This window comes from Hevea brasiliensis, chromosome 8, assembly GCF_030052815.1.
Source record: "Hevea brasiliensis isolate MT/VB/25A 57/8 chromosome 8, ASM3005281v1, whole genome shotgun sequence".
NCBI lineage: Eukaryota > Viridiplantae > Streptophyta > Magnoliopsida > Malpighiales > Euphorbiaceae > Hevea > Hevea brasiliensis.
The window spans coordinates 20,753,838-20,779,389 of record NC_079500.1 but is presented as its reverse complement, the minus strand read 5'-3'; the positions used below and the strand labels follow the sequence as shown (position 1 = coordinate 20,779,389).

The 25,552-nt window shown below is 32.4% G+C and overlaps 3 protein-coding genes across 7 annotated transcripts; 1 reads left to right on the top strand and 2 right to left on the bottom strand.

Moving 5' to 3' along the window:
- Positions 1-4,291: 4,291 nt before the first annotated feature.
- Positions 4,292-10,440, top strand: LOC110670401 (uncharacterized). The gene is made up of 4 exons (XM_021832442.2): positions 4,292-4,793; positions 6,541-6,769; positions 9,773-9,897; positions 10,001-10,440. Exons 1-4 carry the CDS (start codon positions 4,431-4,433, stop codon positions 10,100-10,102), a joined length of 819 nt encoding a protein of 272 aa, XP_021688134.2. The 5' UTR covers positions 4,292-4,430; the 3' UTR covers positions 10,103-10,440.
- Positions 10,398-13,831, bottom strand: LOC110670400 (uncharacterized). Of its 5 annotated transcripts, none has more exons than XR_002497877.2 (4): positions 13,577-13,831; positions 11,708-13,221; positions 11,183-11,278; positions 10,398-10,610 (listed from the first exon to the last, which is right to left on the bottom strand). XR_002497877.2 is itself a non-coding variant. In XM_021832441.2 (2 exons), the coding sequence occupies exon 2, from the start codon at positions 13,067-13,069 to the stop codon at positions 11,975-11,977; it is 1,095 nt and encodes a 364-aa protein (XP_021688133.2). In that variant the 5' UTR covers positions 13,070-13,221; positions 13,577-13,831; the 3' UTR covers positions 11,586-11,974. The 5 variants fall into 5 exon arrangements, 1 of the variants encoding a protein (XP_021688133.2); XR_002497876.2 differs by having other exon boundaries at positions 11,183-11,268; XR_009150646.1 differs by having other exon boundaries at positions 10,398-11,278.
- A 988-nt stretch (positions 13,832-14,819) lies between these two features.
- Positions 14,820-17,456, bottom strand: LOC110670412 (probable polyamine transporter At3g19553). Its single transcript, XM_021832454.2, has 3 exons — positions 17,189-17,456; positions 16,090-17,103; positions 14,820-15,556 (listed from the first exon to the last, which is right to left on the bottom strand). The coding sequence occupies exons 2-3, from the start codon at positions 17,058-17,060 to the stop codon at positions 15,019-15,021; spliced, it is 1,509 nt and encodes a 502-aa protein (XP_021688146.2). The 5' UTR covers positions 17,061-17,103; positions 17,189-17,456; the 3' UTR covers positions 14,820-15,018.
- Between the last annotated feature and the right edge of the window lie 8,096 nt (positions 17,457-25,552).

Below are 25,552 nucleotides of genomic sequence, written 5' to 3'. Positions count from 1 at the left end.
GTAAAAGTAGTTATTTCAGAAGGGCACTTCACAAGACTTTGCAAAGCAGACAGTATGAGTCACATCTCTCAACCCCAGAGATTGGTAATAAAAGGAAACAGAGGCTAGTGCTGCAATATACCACATCAGAGTGTAGTGGAAGCATAGTGGGTACCAAAGATATCAGAAAAAAATCAACGAGTACTCAAATGTAATGGCTTAGTTTCATATGAGGGATGGTAGCTAGCGTGCTATAGCAGGGACAGTTGAAAGTAAAGTGTTTTTAACCATCTTTGCATAGCTGGAGAAGCAATGCTCGCACCTATTCTAATAACTTTCCTTTATTTATCCCCTGTTTGTTCTAAAATTTAAGGACGAATTTTTCTTAAGGGGGAAAGAATGTAACAACTTGATTATATATATATATATATATATATATATATATATATATATATATATATATATATATATATATATATATATATATATTTAAAAATTAGACTATTAATTTATTACTATTTTATTTATGGTATTAAATAAGTATTTTCATAATAATAATATTTTCACTTTATAACTGTTATTTTTACATATATTATTATTACTATTATTATTATTATCATTTTAAATTGTTATTTGTAATATTGTCATTATCAAAAATCAATTAAAGTTATATAAGATTAAATTAAAATAATAATAATTAAATTTCTTTAGAGTATTATTATTATTACTAAAGTTTTATTTAATTTAAATATAATAAAAGAATTTTGAACCTAATTGTAAATATCTAAAAAGTTTAGGGACTAATAGGGTAATTAAAAGTTAAAAAAAAAACTTCAAAATGGGCAGTACCACCCCCCCCCCTCGATTCTCTCTCTCCTCTCCTTCTCTTCCCCTTCATTCTCCCCCTCCGTTCGGCCACCTCTAGTGCCGATGATGCTTCGGCGAGCTCCCTCACCTGCAGATAACACCTAAGCGCTGGCCAGCAGCAACGAGGGTTAGCTGGAGCAGTGAAAATGAGGAGGGAGGGAGGTGGAAGGGACGCGCGATGCATCCCCTTTGCTGGCCAATTCCGACCATTTTCGGGGACCAACCTGCTGGCTATGGGTGGTAACAGCTTCCTTATACAACCAGCTTCTATTTTCGACCAACAGCCCCTAGAGCCAACGCTAGATGAGAGAGATCCAGTGAGAGAGAGAAAGGAGAGAGAAAATGGTGGCAGTGGCTTTCCGACCATTTTTCTAGTGATCCAACCGTTGGATCGAAAATCTGAGACCACCAATGGACTCAGCGCATCGAGACCCTTAACCCCGCTCCGATCAGACACCATTTGAAAAAAATGATCATCGGATGGTCCAGATCGCTTGATGAGATTTTCAACTTTTTTTGATACCCGAAAATTTAATATAATTATATAATAATTATTAATTTTTAAGCTTCGTTTAGATGTGATCGGATCGATAATAGCTCACCAACATTCAGAATCGAGTTTTCAGCCAGATCCAACTGCCCGGAGGCTCGTCCCTAAAAATAGTCAATATTACAGTCGATCCTAGTATTTTCAGACGTTTCGGATGCATTCCAGGTTGTAGAATTTGCAAAGATAGTCCCAAACTTAAGTTAAGCAACTTTTTGCCTTGGTTAAGCTAGCTAATAAATTTGTAAAATATTCTCGACTTAGTAAAATTAAGTAAAATAATTTTAATTTATACAAGGACGATATAGAGGACCTTCAGAAACATTTTTATAATTTTTGAAGTGCTGAAAATAATTACTTGGATTTTAGATGAGTTAGAGACCTGAGCTAAAATTTGGAGGATTAGACCTAAATTAGGATTCTTGCAGGCCCCGGATAGGTATTATAATTATTGTTGTGGGCTGAGGCCCTGTGTTGTTGTTGCTGGTTAAATTTTCTTACAGGGGGTTACGTCCAGTTATGAGAGAAAATCTGCTGAAATTTCAGCAAGATCTTAGGATTTATTTTGATTCTATGGTTTAAATTAATTATTTAATTTTATCAGTCTTTTGATAGAGATTAGTGTGTATATTTATGTGATCGATGCCGGCCGCCTTCTCCTTCCAGTCGGGCCAGCTGTAGTCCAGTCGACCAGTCTATGAGTTAGATATTGATTATTTTTGTAATTTCAATATTAATTATAGTATGCTCATACATTTTATAAATATTTAATTATGCACATGTATAGTTAATATATTAGAGACATTTTAGTTGCTGCATATTTCATTGTTATTATTTATTGTGATTGCCACCCTGAGGATAACTTGGAGTTGTGTGCGTGTGTCGGTATGCGTGAGAGTTGGATATGTATATGGGTAAGAGTTGGATATGTATATGGGTAAGATGGGTAGAACAGTTGGAGCTTAACTCGCTGGGACCCAATCCTTATATATGAATCAGTCGGGGTGAGTACAGTTTTGAGTTGATCTCGCTGACCCCCGCAGTTGGATTATTAAGCGAAAGTCCGGCTTGAATTGACCTCGCTAACAGGCATTAGATCTAAAAAGCTGTATAGAGGATCAACTCCTATATATATATATATATATATATATATAACTAAGAAGTAGAATTTGCAGAGGAAAAAAAAATACAAGTTAGACTCGAAGAAAATAAACACGCTCCTCCTGCAACCTAAAAAAAAAGAATATTTGAACAGAAATAAGCATTCAATTCAGAGAGTTTAGATATTGATTATAGATGCAATTTCTATAACTATCTAAGACTAGTATAATTCTACCATGAAATGCACATCTAACACGTAAAACAAGTAATTCACTCAATTTGCGCGTTAGATGTGCATTTCATGGTAGAATTATACTAGTCTTAGATAGTTATAGAAATTGGATCTATAATCAATATCTAAACTCTCTAAATTGAATGCTCATTCCTGTTCAAATATTCTTTTTTTTAGGTTGCAGGAGGAGCGTGTTTATTTTCTTCGAGTCTAACCTATATTTTTTTTTTTCCTCTGCAAATTCTACTTCTTAGTTTAATAATTTCTTTTGTCTATTTATTTATTTATTTAATAATTAGAACTCAACTGTGACATTGGATTATGTATTTTTAGTATTAATAAATAAGAAATTTTTATGACATTTAAATAGTTGTAAATGATAGTATCAGGATAGATTCGGGCTCTCCTAACTTTAATTTCTAGCAGTTATTTAGTTAGATTAGTCTGAATAAAAATATAATATTTTATTTTATTTACATATTGAGCCTAAAATTTTAATCCTAGTTATAGAATTGAAAATAGTAAAACTTACAATGACTCTCAAAAGCTTTATGTCAGCCCAAATTTTAGTACCATCTGACTCATAGGATCGGATCATGACATTCTACGATGAAGTACCATTTCAGCATTCTATTATAGAGCCGATAACAATAGCAGGGGATCGAGAAATATGGTTCGGCCTCCATTTTTTTTTTTATTAATTAGGTATATATGCCAATTTAATATTGTAGATATATTGTCGTTGCCCCCTCTCATTTCTTTAAAACAAAAAATTAGATATATATTTAACCATAACATATTGACTCAATAATAATTAAATATTATAAAGTTAATATCTATTTAAAATATTTTAGAAGTAAAAAAAATATTAAAAGGAAAATATAAAAGAAAAGAAAAAAAAAATGAAACAATGAGAAATGTTGATAGAAAAAAAAAACATATTTTAAAATCTGTATAAATATTTGTACTTCTTAATTCATACCTTTCATTTCCGCATGGTTAAAGAATTTAATTGTGTGATGGTTAACTTGCATATTCTTTGGTCTCTTTTTATTTGATTTACTTCTTGATATATATATATTTTTTCTCTCTTTTTATATATATTTTAGATTGCAAATCAAATTTTAAAATTATAGTATTTAAATAAAATAAAATAAATTAATTTTTAATAAAAATAATAATATATTATTATTAAAATAAATTTTAGATATCCGAAGTGAGAAGGTGTTCTATCACTTTTGCACCATATAATATCAAAATCAGGATAAATTAAAAAAAATTAATTGAATATAAATAAATCGAATTAAAATCGAGAACAACTTTTTTTTTTCAAAAATAAAAAACAATTATCACTACTAATTTAGTCCCTTCATATTTAATCTTACGGCTTTTTTTTTTTAAATTTATATTGATTGCATAATTTTAAAATGGTTAGGCATCTCATTGCATTTTTTAACATAGTTTAGGGCAAATTAGGTATTTAGCAAAAAAAAAAAGAAATATACTTGGGGGAGCAAAAGCGAGTACAAATCCATGTTTATACTCGAGAAAGTAGTGTTAGGAAAAAGGGAAAACTTGTTAGCAGTTATTTCAGGCTCCGTCCGTGCCTTCTGGTTTTCTCTCTCTCTCCTACAACCTCCAAAACCCTTTACAATCACCAAACGAGGGAGGAGGACAGCAGCTTCTATAGAGAGAGAGATCAAAATGAGCGGCTCCTTCTTGAGAAAATCCAGCATCCACAGGCTGTTACGCAGCCACACGATTACCGATACCGGACTAGACCCGTCGACGACAGCGACGGCAATTTATTCGATTATGAAACACCAGACGACGCAGTCGAGGGTTTATTTTCGTTTCCCTCAAATTTTCAGGAAATCTAGAGAGTTTAATGAGTTTTCTCCTCCCTTTTTCACCTCACCATTCTCGTCTTCTTCTTCCACTTCCTCTTCGTCGACTGCAGCGGCGTCTTTTGTTGGGTGGTACTTGGCGATGGTCAAGTCGCGGCCTATTTTGACAAAGAGTGTCACTTCCTCGCTTATTTATGTTGCTGCAGACTTGTCTTCTCAGGTAATTTGGCAAATGAATGTGATCAAAAGAAATACCTGGATTTTTGGGTTTTTATTGTTTTAAATAATCTCCTTTGAAATGGGGTTGATTTATTTATCATTTATTTTTCTTTTTTGAATTTTTAAAATAAATTTAAGCCTTTGATATGTCGGTTTTTGGGGTCATATTTGGATTTTTTTTTTTTGTTGGTTTTTAGATTATTATGAGGTTAATCTTCTAAACTTAAGGGTCGTTATTGTTTAGATAATTATGGATGATTTAACTCATTGAATGAGATAAATTGGAATCAGGATCACACTATTGGAAATATTATTTCCTTCTTGCGAATAATTGATACATAATTATCTAAGAAATGATCTCATGGATAATATTCTATTGTGTTATTCTTATAATAGTATTGTTAATTGGGATTCCCTTGGATGTGCCAAATATCCTCGTTTTAGGTTGTAATTAATTGATGTTTGTAGTTTTTCTGATAGTTAATGGAGATCTCAGATTAGAGGCTTAGGTGGTCATTCTGATTGTATATGGTTTTGTATTAGATTTTAGAAAACTCTCTCTCTCTCTCCTTCTTTTTTATTTTTATTTTTATTTTTAATTTGAAGTTCCTTTATTTTGTCTTGTGCAATAATGAATTCACTAACCAGAGAGTTATCTCAGTCTGGCAATTTAAATTGTTACCACCATGGTCAACTCCTGTTGAATTTTTAGGAAAAAAAAGGACCAATATAATGACTTGTAAGTTTTATGACAATGGATTTCTGTTAGCTGCTTGTTAATGTGGCGGTGGCCCAGTGTTGTCTTCTTGCCCCCTTTCAATGATGAATCTCTGTTGCTATATCAGACAAATGAGTGGAAAGTTTTACATTTTCGAAGAATAAACGTTAACTTTGGATAATTTGTAATTGTATTTTCTTATAGCTTTAGTTTGAATATCATTGCATTGGGGGCATTTGAATATTATTATGCTTCTTACCATGTGGTGCTGAGAAAATGAAATACTAGGCTTACTGAAAATGTGGCAAAGCACCAGATGGCATTAGATTCTAATTGCATCCAAGCCTTTTATGTGTCTTTCTCTTCTATATTATTGCACTGTCAAAGAATATTGTCATTGGTTTTCTTTGCTATTCATAATCTCCCTGTTAAGCAGTTTGTTGGCGCAAACATGAGCAAACTTTAGGTTTTCTTTTTTGGTGTGTAGAGTTTTATTGTCTCTTTACTCATATTCCATCTTGACTTTCTCATTGAGGTTGCATTTGGTTATTTTCTCCAATTATCTTTTGTGCTACTTGTCTTAGTTCTAATGCCAGTCCTCTCTCTTTAGAATGTACATGACAACTTAGAAATGCAAATAGGCATGGTCATATGCTTTCAAGGTTAATCACACACAGCCATTTATGAAGTCTATGTTCTGTAGTTGGATAGCTTATGCAAGTCATCTCTTTACCATGAAGTTCTAGAAAAGTAGTAACTTTTAGTGTAATTTGTTAGTGAACAAAGATTCAAATTATCTTAGGATTAAATATGAATTACATATGACATCATTCTTTATTCTTTGCATTTTAGTTTGAATTACTTCCTTTTGCTTCTTGCTTTCAATGTAAAATCTTAATGGGGTTTTGACAGAGTTGGCTATTTTTGTGTTTTGTGATGTAAATAACATTAATTTGTGCATGTCTGTGTTTTGTGATGTAATCTAATTTAAAACGTCATTTATGGGAATTTCATATAAACTTTTCTTCAGACAATTGCAAGACCGGCTTCAGAACCTTATGATTTAGTGAGGACATTGCGAATGGCAGGATATGGGATGCTCATTTTAGGACCATCACTGCATTTTTGGTTTAATTTTGTGTCCAAACGATTTCCAAAGCGAGATTTAATCACAACATTTAAGAAAATTATTATGGGACAGACTCTCTATGGACCTGCCATGACTGCTCTTTTCTTCTCCTTGAACGCACGCCTTCAAGGTGAGCATAAATTTTTAGTTGCTATTTTTTTTTTTTTGTATTACTTTCCATGTTTTCATTGTAGAATACTATATTGGTAGTTTGATACAACCCTTAGAGAGATTTTATTTCTTTCATTATTGCTCTCCACTCCCTTCCTCCACAGCAAATTAATTTCACATTTGTTGCAAAGTTTTTTAGTTATTGATTATTGTAAAATATATAAAACAAAATTTTCCCTTATGAAAGTGACAACTAAGCACTAGCAAAATATTTACTTGGGGTTAATGGAAGTTTTACATTATGTGAATGATATTGTGGTCAATGCTGGGAGTGTTTTTAATTGGCCAAATGCCTAATTAAGCCCTTTAACAGTCAGTTGAACCCTCTTGCTTTAATTTTAGTCAATAAAGCTCTTAGACTTATTGGATCTCATCAATTAAGCCCAATTTCACCCAAGCTGAAACACTTGAGGCATGTTATCTAAAAATCTGTTAGTCTGTGAGAAAATTCTTCACTTCTAACATCCAAGCGACCCCCAAATTGAAAAGTAAGAAACCTAATTGAATAGATTGGCATGTAGAGAAAGAGAAAGAGAAAGAAAAAGATTTACTCATGGTTTTTCTCTAGTTTACATCCATAAGAGGTCTTCCAACACTAGGATTTGGGGTGAATAATTGATTGATTTCAGAAGAGATAAGGCAAGAGACAGATTTTCTATGGCTGTAATGCGTGAAGGTTTTTAGGCAATTTAACTCCCTTTTTCCCTTCCTTCTCTGTCATTTTTTTTTCTTTTGGTTCTAGTGTTATTAACGTGACACTAAGGCGATAGGGTACTCCCTGGCCTTAGGCAAGAGGCGAGGCAAGGTGAGGGCTTTTTTGACACAAGGTACCACAGCTAAATTGCCTAAATTACACACACACACACACACACACACACATACTTTTAACATAAAACTTCATACTTCTAACAACAAAACAATACTCATCTAACAAAAAAGGCAACATATACAAACCATATAGAAGAGTAGGCATCACTAAACCCAATTATATAAATTAAAAACCATCTAACAAAACAATACCCATCACTAAAATTTCAATGGCAGAATTTTGAATGATAGATTAATGGTTTAGGCAATGTATAGAAGAATTCATGTCACAGTTGAGTTCGAGACATATAAATAACCATATCAAGGCTATTCCAATTCAAGACATATAGAAGAATTTATGTAACAGCAACAACAACTATCAATGTTGTCCCAATTCAAGCAAATAAGAAATTAAAGTATTAAACAATTGATTTTCTTAATAATTTGCACAATTACACTATGTCATTGCAAGAGCATCAGTACCCATTTAATAAAAACAGGTCACAATTCACAATACCCATTTAATAAAAAAGTATATTGCACTAAATATTTAACAAATTTAACAAAAATGTAAAAAAAAAAAATAAAGTGCTGGAAGTTGTATAGTGTGGAGAATAAGAGAAGGAGGCAAAAAAAAAAAAAGAAAAAAGAAATTAACAGCCGGAAGTCTGCTAGGTTGCGCAGCGAGAAAACTGAAGAGAAGGAGATAAAAGAAGAAAAAATTTAAAAAGGAAAAAAAAAAACTAGTTGCTGTAGCGTGAGATTGAGAGGAGAGAGAGAGGAAGGAAGAAAATACCTGTTGCGCGCTGGTTTCCTTTGTCTGCGATTGCTTGCTTTGTTCCTTGTGATGTGCTCTTTGGTGGTGGTGCTAGTTTAAGGGTTTTTTTTTTTAATAAAAAAAAAGAAAAGAAAGTTTCTGTTACTTTGAAGAGTCGGCGCCTCAACGCCTCTCACCTCTCAAGTATTGGGCCTCTTCTCCGTTGCCTCGCCTCGCTTCGCCTTGCCCTGCCTGGGGCCTTTCGTTGCCTTTTACACATTGTCTGGTTCTCACCTTTGCTTCCTTGGATCAACAATCTCTCCATATAAAGTAATGAAATTGCATATCTCAATCCAAAAATTAAGTTTTTACCCACAAAATTACAAAATCAGTATAGAGAGAAGGAATTTGCAAGGAATTTACACCTTTTTTTTTCCCTGTCCAACAAAAGAAGATATGGTCTCCTTTATCTTCATAAAATGCTAGAAGGGAAGGAAGAATCTAAACCAGCTATAGATTGTGCTATACCTATCCTTGATATATATAATATTTTTTCTGTTGAGTTTTAATACAAGCTGAAAACTTGTTTTTTGATAGTGTGGATTTCTATGATTGATGTTCTTGGGCTGGAATGCTTCATATACTTGAATCGAACTTCATATTTGCACCAAACAAATGTGTAAGAGTTTCTGATGTTGAAATCATTCTAACTTTATTTTAAAAAAGAAAAAAAGGTTTTTCTTGAATTTCCGGCACTTCAAACCCAGAAAACAAAGGCAAATCGAAGGAATAAGGCCAAATGCTTAACGGCATGTGTTGTTCAACCATTGACAGCATTAACCATTGGGCTCGATTGACGAAATTCAACAAGCTGAAGGGTGTGATTGACTATAATTAAAGAGGGCTCAATTAACTTTTGAAGATAAATTAAAGGGCTTAATTAGGCATTTGGCCATTTTTAAATTGATAGTACAGTTAATTGAGAAAATTAGAAGACTTGTCCTAAAAAAGTACAGATAAATTAAAGGGCTCCCTTTATATGTGAGATTATTTACACTTTATATGTATGGGAAAATTAACTTTTCAAACAATTATGAGCTTAGTCACCCTTGGTTTGAAAAAGCATGTCAACATATAAATATGGTTTTCCAATTTTGAATTTTAAATAAGTTGGTTAAAACTCTTGGAAGTGGGAACATCCTGTTGCATACAAGCTTGCATATGCATCTGTGTTTTACATGACTTGAGTTGCTCAAGTATGATGAAAGCAGAATATTTCCCTTCTATTCTTATGTACTGAGTTGTATTTCATGGATTATTGCCTCATCTGAATATGGTATTAGAGATATTTTATACTATGTTAATGTTTTATACCGTTTGCCATGATGGCCTACTCAGGTGAGAACGGTGCTGAGATTGTTGCCCGGTTAAAACGGGATTTATTGCCAACAATGGTGAATGGTGTCATGTACTGGCCCATATGTGATTTTATTACTTTCAAATTCATTCCTGTCCATTTACAGGTATAGATAGATTAACTACCCTGCTCCTTTTCCTTTTTGGGGAATTTTTTTTTTATTGTAGATTCTTTTCCTAATTTGCCTTCTTATGATTATTTTATGGCAGCCACTGGTGAGCAATTCTTTTTCATATCTATGGACTGTCTACATGACATATTTGGCAAGTTTGGATAAAGTGAGCACTAACACTAACAGCCAATTTGCTTAAATGCTTCCGGGTTTTACCTCCAACTACACTGCAATGCACTGGTGGATGACAATTTTAAACTAAACCGGGCATGTCTTGCGCCAAAATGCTGTTATTTCATCAGCGGTGGGAGCTCGGTTGAACTTAATGGTTAAATCATTCTCAAATATAGCTGAGGGGCAACAATTTTGGATGGATTTTCTGTAAAGCAAAGCTTAATATTATTGGAGACATTTTTCTTAGTAAAGGAGTTGATCCATCTGAAGTTGTTTGCACAATCTGAAAAAGATTATCATGTAATGTAAAACTAAAAGACTGGATTAGATGACTGCAATTTATTTATAGCTTAATTTTCTGAATCCTATACATTAACAGTATAAACAGAAAAATAATTAAGACAGCATTTTCTCCTATCAAGTGAATCTCCTCATTTTCATCTACAATAATACTTTCTGATACAATTACTTTTAAAGCCAATTGAAGAACGCAATAGAAGAACACAATAGGACCTTCTGTGAATCCAGGGTATCTGCCAAAACAAATGAAATCCAGATGATCATTTCAGTAATGCACAAGGAATTGCAACCACGTACAAGATTTAAAAGCTCAAGCAAGTAGTCATACTCATATTAAAGGATGATCAACTAAAAATTTAGATTCCACAAGAACTTGTTGATAGGACATCTTGTGGGAGCTGCATGACGATTCATCTTTAAATGATCAAATTAAAACAACTACTTGTTCCTTTTTTTCATCGGTGTCAACTGCTGTAACTAATCTAAAATCCTATATGCAAATCCATTAGGATTAGCTATCATTCTACCAAATGATGAAGCAGTGGAGAAAACCCGCATACCCCCATATTGTTAACTGACAGGTCCAAGTTTCAGGCAATACTGCTCATCGAATTTATTATTATTATTATTATTATTATTATTATTATTATTATTATTATGTTTCTGCAAAATAGGAACTTACCTACCACTAATAGTGGCCATAATTGAAAACAAGATGTCTTCAGAGTCGTAGATATGGAGATTTTTAGGGCAAACCGTGAAAAAATCCAAACACGCTTGATGATAGAGTAAAAAATAACCTCACCTAAGAAAGAATATGTTCAACCTGGAATCACCATCAGATCTGCATTTTATTACCAAGTGTAGCCAAGTCCTCCGTCACGGGGATGCCTGTGAAGAACTTCAATGAAACAGTAACTTTTTTTCTAATTCAAATTGCTAAGTAACATTCCAAGCCAAAACATGATAACATCAAGGCTCACAATAATTTCTTTATCACCCCAGGCCAAAAGGAAAGAATATGTCATAACAGAAAAAGAACTCAGATATTGATTGTTTAAAACTAGTATGGAACATGTAGATATCATGGAGGAATAAGCATCAAATTAGAATTATGTCAAAAATAAAAAAGAAAATATTCCAGATTAAGGTCTAACTTTTAAATATGATATAACAATAGCAGACAGGACCAAGAACCAGAACCACCATTCTAAAATCCAAGTTTGTTTTTATTTCATGGATAACTCGGTACACTAGAGGCATGCAAAGAAAGAGAAAATCAGATACTAATGAAGAATGGAGTAAATTTCCTAAAATAGTAAGCTCCTACCTGTATCTATTTTTTACATTTTACTGTATAAACATGTATCCCTTCAACGATCATCTCTTCAGGCATTTAAAGAAGACCTTGTTACCTGATCTAAAATTTCTACAGCTACAATTTATTCCTTTTGGAAATGCTTTTAACACCCCAAAATGAGTGGAGAGCAAAATTGATGTGATTGATTCAAAATTCTGAATCATCAATTTAATGTGAAGAAACGATATCCCACTTAATCAACCGCTGAATTCCGAGTAATTGCTATTAAGATATTTATCACTCTTCAGAAGTGTGCAATGAAATTTTCTCTAGTAATGTGGCCCAATCTCCTCCCAGTATTTGGGGATTTGACTCCATTGCAACTTGAAAATCCAACATGGATGCATAAACAGATTCCTTCAGTCTTTGCATGCATCTCCCAGGTAACATCCCATTTGAACCAGATGTGAACTGCCCATTAACCTCTTTCAAGTGATCAGTTCCACAGCGTGAGCTAGCTAAGCCCATACATGGCTCGATTAACCTCTTCAAATACATGTCCAACCCATTATTCAACAAGTTAACACAGTCCACTGACACACTAATACCCTCCATCTCCAACTTCTGCTCCAAACGACTTCTTAATGATCTTGTGTCAGGCAGCTCACCAGTGTGTAGGCAAGTCTCTTGAAGGTGACTACCACATATAGAAACATTTGAAAGAGTTTTACGAGCTCCACCTAAATTCACGGAAACACCAAGAGGAGCAGTAACTGGGCTTCTATTTAGAACACCTGGGCTCCTACTTTGAACACCTGGGCTCCCTGCCACCTGCTCAACCTCTTCCCCCTCCTCCACGGAAGCAACTTCAACTGGAGGTCTACTACCAAGTGAAAGCAGTTCGGTAGCACTTTGCTGTTCTTGTGCTCTTGAATTCAATTCCTCACACACAACACTTTGGGGCTTCCCAAGTGGCCCAAGAGGACTTGGGCGGTCCCTGAATTTGCGATCTCGATTAACAGGAGACCTGCCCTTCCTTGGGGAAGGTGGAAAGGCATCCCCATAAAGCGACTGAAGACAATTTCTCTGGTACCCATTTGCAGTTTTAACATTAAGACTACTTCCCACTCTTTTAATACCTTTTGATGGGGGAACTTTTGCAAGGTAAGCATTCTTGATGATTGATCGAATGAGGAGGTTGTGAAGAGGGATATTTTCTCTACCAATAATCTTAATACAAAACTTATCAAATTCAGACTTTGTTATCTTAAAGCTAAACAATCTTGTCAGCTGATCAAAGTACTTATCTGCTCTTCCGTGCCCAATCTTTTTAATAATCAAAGTTTTGAGCTCTAAAGTATCGATTCGAGCATAGCTTTGATTAGACAACATCGTTTCACTTCCCCAAAGTTACTTAAATTCACCAAATGCGAATGCTCATTGACATATGGAAGTTTCAAGCAAAACCCAGATCATATAAACACCTTCCTCCGATGTCCTAATTCCAAAACCTAAAACCCTAAATCCCACAACACGGTTTCCATCTGCAAAGTAATCATAAACATATCAAGATTCAACAACAATGCACACATTTCTATAATTCTAAAGAAAAATGAATGAATCCCAGATCAAAAAGTTTAGCTCAAAACATATACCTTGCAATGAATACTAGGATAACCACAAAGTAAATACTAAATAGAATCGGAAAATTAGTAGTACAATAATAATAATAAGAGCCATAGAAATTGCATAAAAGAAGTAGCAGAAACTGAAATCGACACAATTAGGGAGATTAAAACCAGAAATTTGGAAAATAATTGAAACCCAATGAAGATATCGTTGCAAATTAGAAAACCCAAAAAAGAATTAAGAATTGGAAAAGAAAGATGAGACACGTACCAAAGCGGCAAAAGGGTTTCCTTTTTCGTGCGCTTTTCTGCTACCATGTATGGCTTTTCTGGCGATCGATGCCTTGTCTGGTTGCTTGCTTGTTTTTGGTGGCATTCGTGCGTGTAGAGGAACAGATCAAATTGTAAGGTCTTTTTGGGCCTCTAGGATTTGCTTTTAGGACACAACTCAGCTGCACTTTAGGCCCTGTTTGTTTCCTGTCTTTCATTTTTATTTTTATAAGAACACTGAGAAAAAGAAAATAAAAATCCTTGAAATTTTGTTTCTTACTTTATTTCTATTGTTATTTTTTATATCATTATGAAGTGATATTCTATATTTATTTTTATATATTATATTAAAATTTATCTTTTTGATGATCATTCACACTAAAACTATTAAAATTAACACTTTAATCATTTTACTATTATAAATGAAGTGCATACTTGTTCAAGAATTACAGTATTTTATAATTTATTAATTTAGAAATAAAAGTAAAATTATTTTATTTTTAATTTTCATGCTCGGTTGTTGGACCGCATAAAAAGGTGGCAAATTTCATTTTACTTGATCCTTTTCTGTCATTTTCATGGATGAGGTTCCATTCTAAATTCTTGAAACATAAGATGCTTTTGCCATGTTGGCATTCACCACACTTGCAACTTCTATTTGAAAGTGGCAAATCGTTGTCACTAAGCAAATTGATTCCTTCCACAGTTGAATGAAGTTGATATGAGCACCAAGTCCATATAAATGGGAATTACATCTCAGATGAAGGCATTGATGGGGTGAAGGACATTTTTAAGAAATTCCCTGGGCCCTTGGATGAGAATAGTCCTGGAAGGATGTGATGATGATGAAGAATATGGAGAGGATGATGGTGATGAGCATGACTAGGAATCCAAACTGAATAATCTTCAATCTAAGGAGAGGAATGGAGATTCTTTTATTCTGAAAAAGTTACATGGATTCTATTCTAGTAGCAATCCTTGGAAGATAATTAATGCAGGAGATGTTCACAACATTTTGGATCGATTGTTCTGTACAATCTTAGAATGCTGAGCAGAGCAGTGGCTGTGAGATGCAATTGAAGTTGAAGCAACTGATGTTCTTTTAGTATGGCAGGTTTAGACTTTAGTGGGATCTTTCTTTCCCAAATAAATTTTACAAATCTCCTATCACAAATTTTGATTTAATCAATTAATTCACTATTTCTTATAAAAAAAAAATCAAGTGGGAAAGTGAGATATGGACATTACTTGAAGATAATATTTTCTTTTCAATCATGGACTTTAATGAACAAGAATGAGAATTCATATTTCCCATATTTGATTAAATAAATAGTACATGCATATATTTTTAACAGCTTTTGAATGTATCTCGAAGACATTAAATTCCTGCCGATCTTCAAATAAATAAAATTTATGAGGATTGAATTTACAAGATCACTGCATCTATTCCACTTTTCCTTCCACCAGAATTTCATAGTCTTCTTGGTCTGTTCTTGTAGTGGACAAATCTGAAAGAAGCATGACTGAAGCCTCATCGGCAGTTTCTTGATGCAGCTGGGCGATATCTGAGTTGCCCGGCATGACGGTACCAGAAGGCACTGCAGGCTGTTCTGTGTCAAATTTGGTCCATTTCCTGTCCTTGGCATAAATTAAAGTAGGGTATAAGATGAACCCCAGAACAATAACTGCACCACTAATTAAGAAAGTCCTCAAAGAAGCTAAGCACATAACAAGAACAAGCAATGCTGCAGGAGGCAGACAAAGCATTGTTGCACCAAATGTTCCCAGTGGAACTTTATAAGGCCTGTGAAGTTCTGGCTTTTTTAGTCTCAGTTTTATAAAAGCTGCAAACTCAAGAAGCATCCCTATGGCATATAAAAAGTTCAGAAATTCCAGGATTTCCTGGAAACTCATCCATGACAAGAAGATCACTCCGGTAGCAGAGCACAGTATGCTAACAGTGGGTGTCCCATATTTTGATCTGCAAAAAGGCATTAAAAGAAATGCAATTGTTTTTCCTTCCAAACAAATTTAATTCAATTGTTAGACTTCAGAAGCATAAACATAGAGGGAGATTTATATGACATTGATATGTTTGATTTTCTGTTTTCTATAGCTTTGTTTATTAATTTAATCTTTTTCTTTGGTGTTTACCTATTGTAAAATAAAATAACAAAAGGCAGAAAAAGCAAGTTTTTAATATCAGGTAATCAACAATTCAAGCAATTTCGGTCAATTTGATCACAAAATCAGATTTAAGGAACACTAATGATGTGCTAACTTGCCAATGATAAAACAAATATGTGATTCAAATATCGAAAAGTGAAACACTTGCAGGATCTTAAAAGCATCGCACCATACTGTTAACCATTTCCTGAAGTAAATTAAATGGGTCATGGGGGGCTAATTTTCTTTAGTTGCTTCAAAATGCATTAATTTTCTTTCATGAAGCAAAGCAGCAATGAAGATAAGCATAAAGTAGTAAGAACCAAAGCCAAGAAAATAATGATTGACCTTGAAGCAAAAATAGCTGGGAGCATTCCCATCTCGCTCATGCCAAGAAGCTGGAAGGCATCTCCACTCATTTCTGCTTCAAACAAACCTAAGTTTGACATAGCAGAAGCTGCTTGGATCCACCATTTAAGCCAAGCTCCTCCAATCAACATTCCAACTTCTGCAAAGAATCCATCAGTCCATTCACTTGACGAGTTCTTCAAAGCCCCAGTGCCAGCAAGAAGTGGAATCAAATATGAAGAAACCACCAAAAACACAGCCCCGAATAGCGCCTTTGGGAATGTCTTGCTGGGGTTTTCAACCTCGCCTGCAAGAGTGCTAGCCTTATCCCAATAATTTAGATTCCAAAACATGCTATTGAAGTATCCCCTCCATTCTACCTTCCTAAAATCTACAGCCACCCATCGTTTAGGCCTAATTCGAGGAATTGAAAGAATACCCATTACAGCAAATGGACATAGTGAGAAAACAGCAAGGGAAACAGCTGAAAATCCAACAATGTGTAGTCCTCTGTAGTTCAAGTATGTCAAACCTACTGTAATACATAAAAGTGCTGGAATTCGATAAATTAATTGGTCAAAAATGGGAAGTGAATGCTTCAAGTAATCAAGAAACAACACAGGGTAAAGGGCATTATCCATGACCCCACTAAACCATTTCCAAAACCCTTCTTGGAAACCCCAGAAGTGACCAAAAGCTGAAGATATCCAAATAACATATCCACCATTTTCAGGGAAGCTTGTGGCTAACTCTGCTGTGACTAGAGCCTCAGGAACACTCCAAATTAAAGGGAATATCAAGAAACCAAGCAAAGACAACAAAGGGCCACCTCCTGCCCTCACTGAATCCTCCACACCAAAAGGACCCCCAGATACATCATAGAATATCAAAGCAACAAGAGGCAATACTGTGAGTTTTGGACTTGTTTTAGCTGTGTTTTTCACATCACTTGGCATTCCCTCTTCACCCATCCACAGACAGGACAGGAAAGAGATAAAGATTCAACCTTTGAATCTATATGTAATTGAAACCATTGATTAGAGAACTGGGTCATGCGCAAAATTCAACAAAAAAAAAAAAAATCATTTGAAGAACGTACCTGTTCGGTTTAGAGGCTCAAAGAAGAAACATTACTCTGCCCGCGCCCGAGTTCATGCGGAAAACATTCAGATCTTTAGCCAAAGAGGAAGATATTGCTGAGTTTGGTGGTCTTTGAAAGGGAAGAATATGTGCCACTCCAATTAGTCTCTCGTTATCTCTTCCATTATACCTTCATTTTTCTCCTGGTTTCTTGGACAACCACGGCAGTTGGCAGAGTTGAATTTTTTGGGCGGTGTTGGACCACGAACCCCACCCTTTCTGTGCGGGGAGTGGCGTATTGGGATTAAAAAGATTGCTTTTGACTTTTAATAAAATTTTATAAAATTGATTTATATATATAAATTGATTAATATTTTTTTTATAATATTATCACACGCTATAATGATATTATGGTATATAAAATAGTAATTATTTATTATATTTAAATTATAAATTATTTAATAATTATTTTATTAATATTATAATAAATAATTATTATAAAATAATTTATAATATATTAATTATGTACGAATAATCTTTAGTTTTATATATTAATAAAAAAAAGCAAAAATTGCAAAATTAGGTAGAATGCAATGGTAGTTGGGGTGGGTGAGGCCGTAAAGGAAGACGCGCTATCAGGGCGAGTGGAGTGGGAAGATGATTCCAATGATATCGGCAACCAGTGGGGACCCAAATTTTGGAAATTGGGCATTTGCCATGGAATTGTTTGGATGTTGAACACTTGCACGGAATATGTCGTGTTCGATATCAATATTATGTGAAAATCACTACTTGATATTTTTTTTTTTAATTGATTGATATTAAAATTTGAGTTAGATTTTATCATTTAAAAATAATTTGTGAGCATTTTTGGTATTTTAATTTTATTTAAATTTTAGGAATTTTTTTGAGATTTTTCGGATTTTAAAAATCGGGTTCGATTTTTCGAAAATATAAACTTTGATGAATTTTAAAAATTAATTTAAAGACCACGTGGCAAAACTAAAAATATATTTGGAGTCTACGTATTTTTCTGAGTTTTCTGAAATTTTTTCGAAATTTTTGGACCTCGTTTTCGGTCCCGAGGCAGAGTAAAAAATTTAAAATTTTTTATTCTGAATCGAACCGGCCGAATCGAACCGGATCGGATCGGACCGGTCGAATCAGATCGGTCTTCTTCTCTTTTTCTTCTCCCTCCCGCGCGCGTCGACCTTCTCCTCTTCTCTCTCTCTTTTCTCTCTCCTCCCTCCTCCCCTTGCAGCGCCGCGCCCTCGCGTCCCCACTCGCCGCCCCACCTCGGCCCTCCCCACGGCCGAACGCCGAAACGGCCTTGAACAGACGCTGATCGTTGGGATTCCCGGCCAAAATCCGGCCGATCCGGCCACCAATTGGACCGGGTCTTGTGTCTAAAATCATCTACTCGGCGAGAGCTTTCCATAGACACCAAGAACGCCGAAATCCATCGAGCGGTTTGTCCGATTTTTGCTCGGGAAGTTTTTAGCCCATTTCGATTTTTGGAATAGATTTCTCGAAAACCGTGAATCCCACGAGAAAACCGAGAGTACCAGAGCGCTCCACTCGACGAGAGCTTCGCGGGATATTAATTTCAAAATTTTCCGACAACGTTTTTCGGTGGGTCCCACGGAACTTCGCAGTGTTTTTCCGAGCATTTAATGAGCTTAGAAAATTCTGAAAAATTTATGTACTAACCCCCGTGTTATGGGCTTCGTGTAGGTATCCTCGATTCGCGGAAATTCGACAGTTGACCGGGTCTGCGAAATTCCGGCCAGACAAACCCGTTACCGGAAAAGTCTCCGAATTGGACCGAGGTTTTGGCTATCCCCCCATTGTCAGACGTCCCGAGCGCGTCCCCGAAGTCGGAATCGGCAAAGGTAAACCCGAACCTTGCTTTTTCGTAATTTTCTAGTGCTTAAATAGGATTAAAAATCCATAAAATATTCGTGGTAGCTTAGAAAATTACGATTCTTTTTGCAATAGCTTAGTAATATTGCTAAGGACCGCGGGGCAAAGTTTTATAATTTTTAGAACTTATTTGAACAGTTTTTGCAAAAATGATCAATTATAAGGACTAAATTGAAATTTTACATATATTGATGGATGACTGATTTGATGGGCCCAGGAGGGGCTGTGTGTTGTGATTGAGTTGTGGCTATATGGATTGTGAGTATAGAAGTGTGTTTTGAGCCCTTTTGCAGGTTGGGTAGGTCCTAGGTATAGGGGAAACTCTGCCGGATTTTCGGCACGACTTAGGACGTACTTGATCTTTTTCTTTGTTTGTATTAAGTCAAATTTATTAAATAAATGTAATGTAATTGTCAGGTGAGCCGGGACAGCCTTCTTCCTCCGCCCAGCCGCCACAGTGATTTGTCGTCAAGTTTGTGAGTAAAATATTAATTTTAATTGTAATTTCGATATTATTATATGTTCAGCAAGCCCATGCATCACTTATATGCATATATTTATGTAGTTAAACTCTAGGCACGATTTATGATGCATTGATAACTGTTAAAGTGCCATGATGTTGTTGTGGTAATTTGGAGCAGTGTGCGTGCGTTGGCATGCGTGTGATGTGGTGTGGACTATGGATAGGACGGGTAGTCACGGCTTGAGTTCTTCGCTGGGACCCGATCCTTCGAGGGGTAGTCACGGCTTTAGTTCTTCGCTGAGACCCTCGATTTGGTTTATTAAGCGAAAGTCCGGCTTGAGTTCTTCGCTGGTTCCAGGTTGGATTTAAGAGAGCTGTATAGGGGATCAGCTCCCATATGTTATGATTGATGTTACAGGGTGCGTGAGTGCTCCAAATTACCTTTTTGATGTTATGATGTGAAAATGTTGTTTATGTTGCATTTCACTCTACAGGGTGCATTAGTTCCAGATAGTTATAGAGATTATGGTTAAAATTGATATATTACTCTCTGAGTCGAACGCTCACTCCTGTTCAATATTTTTTCAGGCTACAGGAGGATTTTATTTTGGTTAACCTACTTTCTTCCCCCGCAGGTTGTTTATCAATGTTTATGTAATTTTATTTACTCCTAGAATTTCCGCATGTGTTAGAAGTATTTATTTGATTATGGTCTGTAATATTATTATCATGTTGGACCTGTAAACGTATAATGATATGCATGTTTGATGGATTGGATGAGGGAGCTGAGCTCCCATTTATTTTTATGCTGATGAGTATGTGGAGGGTGAGCTGAGCTCCCCAATTGAGTATTTATTGTGTTTACAGGTCGGGTGAGTCGAAAACTCCCCGTTGGAAAGTCCATTTTATGGCCGGACTCTGTCCGTTTGATTTCTTGAAATTGGGCCCAAATGGGCCTTAGAGTTGGGTTAATGAACAGTTAGGCTTACTACAGGCCTCGGGGGCTTTAGGCTGGCCCAGGTCCTAGTGCCGGTCCGGCCCATAGGTTGGGTCGTGACATAATTTTAATATAGTTGAATTAAAAATTTATTAATAAAATTATTAATTAATATTTATTAATTTAAAATTCAACTAAAATTGCATTTAATTTTAAAAAATAAGAAAAATATCAAGACTGTTAAAAATATTTTCTATAAATGTATTTATTTTATTTTTAATTATTATAAAAATTATGAAATTAAATATATTCTTTGATCAGTTTATTATTTTTTATTAACTGTAGATTAAACTAAAATTTAATAAAAAAATTTTAATTAATCAAAATAAAATAAAATTATTTTAATTTTTTAAAGTAAAAATTTATTAAAAAAATTCTATCATACCACCAACCCATTTACATTATGTTTGAATTGAAGAAAAATAAGGAAAGTGGGAAAAATTATCTCTTATTTGAAATAGGAAAAATTAAAAAGGAAAAAATAAAGTTAAAAAATAATAAATATAAATTATCATTTATTTTTTCTCATTTAAAAATAAAAAATAAATAAAATTAATTTTTAATCTTTATAATTATTTATTTTAATTTAAAATAAAAAAATAAATATTTTACTATTTAAAAATTACTCTACTCTTTTATTTTTCTTCCTAATGTAAAAAAAAAAATGAAATTACCTTTCCATCACTTTTATTTTTTTTATTTATTTTCTTTAACACTTTGTTTAAAAAGTTTTTTAAGAAGAAGAAAAATAAAGAGTGAAAAATAAATGATATTTTTCTCTTATTATTTTTTTTGTTATTGTTTAAATAGAAAGAGAGGAGAATAAAGAAATAAAAGAAAAATATGATATATTTATAATTTTATCCTATTTATTTTAAAAAAAAAATTAAATAATAATTTAATAATTTTAATGTATAAAAAAATATTTTTATGACTTTCTCACCAAATTAAATAGAAAATAATAAAAGATAAATAAAAATTATTTTTCTTTCTCTCTTATTTTCTTTTATTTTTAAATAAAAAAATTAATAATTTATTTTTTTTATTTATTTTCTTTTCTCTCCCTTTCTCTTCTATCAAACAGGGTGTAAGTTCCCAAACATATTCTTAGTGGTTTCAATGCTCAGACCATGCTTTGATGGCAGGAAATGAATTATCGGTGGATAGCGAAGTTCAAGGAAGGATTAATTGCAGAAAAAAGTGGAGATTCTGCTGGGTCATGATTCGATTCACCTCCTAACCCGTTCGAATCTTGGCCTTCGTGAAGTTTCTGGAGGCTATACAGGTACTGACGGCTTCTGCTGTCCGCAGGCACCCATTTTGTGGTGGTGGGATTGCTCTTTAAAGGTTGACGGCGGCAGTTCGACGAAGGGCAGTGGCAACGCTCGTCCCTCTTTTTCGAGACTCTCTGTTCTTTTTTTTTCCCCATTAAGGAGGGAAAATCTCAAGAAAGTTAAAACACAAAATGAATTTTTAAATTTTGATACAAAATTGATGTATAAATAAAAATTAACAATTGTGTTCAATACATTTTTATTTGAATTCAAAAATATAATAAATAGAAAATAAAAATTTGGATCACTGCATAAATATAACAAGTTAAAAAAATAAATATTTATGCCAACTAAAAGAAATATTCATAATATCACGTTAAACATAAACATTAAATATTTAGAAAATTGTAATAACGACATAAAATTTAGAAATTTTAGTTTTTTTTGGCATCATTAAAATTTTTAGTGAATTTTGAAGGTTGAAGAAAAAAGAAAATGGAAAAAGCTTAGACCAAAAATTTTCCTCTCTCTTAATTATATATATATTTTTATTTTTCTTATATTATTTTCTTTTCTCTCCTCTAAACATAGCATAAATGACATCAATTTGGGAAGAACCAAACGATTGATCATTTTGGTCATCGTCTTAACCAACATCGAGGATCCAGTGCTGCCCATCAATCCTAGCATTTCGTTTTGCACATTTTGAGATGGGAATTCACCATTTTCTCTATTAAATCATGTATGGTGATTACAACTAAGTAAATTGTAGCCTGTAAAATCTCCCTTCCCTTTGATTTAACCACACTCTAGAGAGAGAGAGAGAGTTTTCAAACCACATTTTAGAGAGAGAAAAGCTGTAGATAGAGAAAGTTTTTTAAGCACATTTTAGTGTTTTGGGAATTCATCAATGCAGTACAAGTTGCCACTAAGTATATCATCTATCTAGCTTTGATTTGAGACCAATATGATCAATTTTGGTGGCTGGAGCTAGTAAATCATCAAATGGGCCATTGAGAAGTTTAAGCCTCATCCATTATGGCCAGCTGCACGTCTTAGGGATTATGCCTCGCCATCAAGCTTAAGACGTGAAAGCCCTGTTTTGGCATTGAAATTCTAGGCTAGAAAAACAGTTTTCAGAAAAAGCAAAATTTTAGATTCAAAGGAAGAAAATTATTTTGTTATTTTTGAGTTGTTATTAGTATAATTTATTAAATTTAATTTTAAATTAATTTTTAATACCCTTTAACTGACAAGGATATTTTATTAATAATAATATTTATTATTAAAAGTAAAGATTATTATTTAAATTTTTTTTAGGAAAAAATATGGGCTTATTTGAACCTAATAAGGAGGGTATGGGTTGATTAGGGTGGAATGCAGAAATTCAAAGGCGGAATTGAAAATTTATCTAGGTTCAAAAATAAATATTAAAAAGAAATTAAATGAAATCTTAATAAAAATATAAGAATTAAAATAAAAATATAAAATATTAAGAGATTAAAATTAAATAATATAAAAAAATAATGAAATTTACAGAAAAAATGCAGAGACTGAGAAAAGATAAAAATATTAAGAGCCAAATTGTAGTTTTTTTTTTAAATAAATTAAAAATTTTAGGGAGCAGTATTTTTAAAAAAAATTGATAAAAGTTTAATTTAAAAAATTTGTTGGGGACCATGATTTCTAATGTGTAAAGTAGTTCCACACGTGCAGAGATTTCACTTGGAATCCACTCGAGGGGGAGAGAGATAGAAGATAAGAAATTGCTTCGCATTGTGCATCCACAAAGTAGGAGCCCATAACCTAGAGTTATCTGTTTGCCTCCTTAATTTAATTCAATCTTATAAAAAAAAAATCTATCATTAAATCTGATAAATTTTTTAATGGAGTAAAATTATTAAATTAAATTAAATGAAATTATTAAATCAAATTAAATGAATCAAAATTGAGATTTTAATAATTTAATTGGCTACTATTAAATAAGAGAGGCTTATTTAACTATCTAATCAATTTAAATTTTAATTTTTTTAAATTTTAACATGTAATTTTCATATTATCATTAAAAGAACATGTAATTATTTATTTAAGACAATAATTAAAAGAAAATATGATTTAAGGTTATTTTAGAATATCCAAAGATTATATAATAAAAAGTGTTTAATTTATCTGTTGGGTATAACTGATAGCTGATGAACACTCAAACAGATAAATTATAGTGTTTGACAAGCTTAAAAAAATAGAGCTGATAAATGATGGGCAACTGATATAATACCCATTAGCTGCAGTTTGTATCAGCTCTATTTTTAGAGCTGGATAGCTGATTTGGTTTTATTTTTTATTTTGATCATATCATCCTTTTTCATTTAACTTGAAAATTAATATTATTAATATTTTTATTTTTTTATTTGTAATTTTAACATTTTAATTAACATATTTCAACTTTATTAAAATATTTTTTTATTAATAACATAAAATATAAAATATTTATTTATATCCAAAAACTTAAAATTAATTATAAAATTTTCTATTAACAATAATAATTATTTTATTATTTTATCTATATTTTTAAAATTATTTAATTATCCTAAAAAAATAATTATTTTCTTATTTCAATAATAAAATAAATGATAAAAGATTAATAATTATATATTTATTTAAATAATATAATATATTAATTTAATAATTATATATTTAATTTGATAATAAAATAAATAATATAATGTAGTAAATTTATAATTTTATATTTATTTAAATAATAAAATAAATTATATGATATATACCCTTATTAGTCATTTCACATATTAACAGTAACAGCTAAATATAATTTTACCAAACACTTAATATGAAACAACTATCATCAACTATCGCTATCACTATCACTAATTTATCAAATTATCACCGTGTATTCAACAGCTAATCCAAACAGAAAATAGAATGAGGCGATGGGCAATTGATATGATACCCATCACCGTATTTGTATCACTTCTATTTTTAGAATGTTTTCATCACCGATAAATGATCTGATTTTACTTTTTATTTTGACCATATTATCCTTTTTTATTTAACTTGAAAATTAATATTATTAATGTTTTTATTTTTTTTTATAATTTTAATATTTTAATTAACGTATTTTAACTTTATTAAAATATTTTTTATTAATAACATAAAATATAAAATATTTATTTATATCCAAAAACTTAAAATTAATTATAAAATTTTCTAATAATAATAATAATTATTTTATTATTTTATCTATATTTTTAAAATTATTTAATTATCTTAAAAAATAATTATTTTCTTATTTCAATAATAAAATAAATGATATAATATAAAAGATTAATAATTATATATTTATTTAAATAATATAATATATTAATTTAAAAATTATATATTTAATTGAATAATAAAATAAATAATATAATATAATAAATTTATAATTTTATATTTATTTAAAAATTAAATAAATTATATAATATATATCCTTATTAATTTTACATATCAATAGTAACAGTTAAATATAATTTTATCAAACACTTAATATAAAACAGTTATCATCAGCTATCAGTTATTAGGTAATAGGTTATAAATTATATTCAACAATTAAATTAAAGATCCATAATATTCTAAAAAAATTGAATAAAGAAAATAAATAAATCATTGGATTCACCCGACCCGAATTGAGATTCACTTTAGAACACTAGGGTTTTTGTCGCCTCTATAAAT

Bases quoted from the DNA above. Each gene is read 5' to 3' on its own strand.
- LOC110670400 (XM_021832441.2), bottom strand. From the start codon at position 13,069: ATGTTGTCTAATCAAAGCTATGCTCGAATCGATACTTTAGAGCTCAAA.
- LOC110670412 (XM_021832454.2), bottom strand. From the start codon at position 17,060: ATGGGTGAAGAGGGAATGCCAAGTGATGTGAAAAACACAGCTAAAACA. The intron at 15,557-16,089 runs GTCAATCATTAT...GCCTTTTTGCAG, and splicing joins CCAGCTATTTTTGCTTCAAG to ATCAAAATATGGGACACCCA.
- LOC110670401 (XM_021832442.2), top strand. From the start codon at position 4,431: ATGAGCGGCTCCTTCTTGAGAAAATCCAGCATCCACAGGCTGTTACGC. The intron at 6,770-9,772 runs GTGAGCATAAAT...TGGCCTACTCAG, and splicing joins CTTGAACGCACGCCTTCAAG to GTGAGAACGGTGCTGAGATT. The intron at 9,898-10,000 runs GTATAGATAGAT...ATTTTATGGCAG, and splicing joins TCATTCCTGTCCATTTACAG to CCACTGGTGAGCAATTCTTT.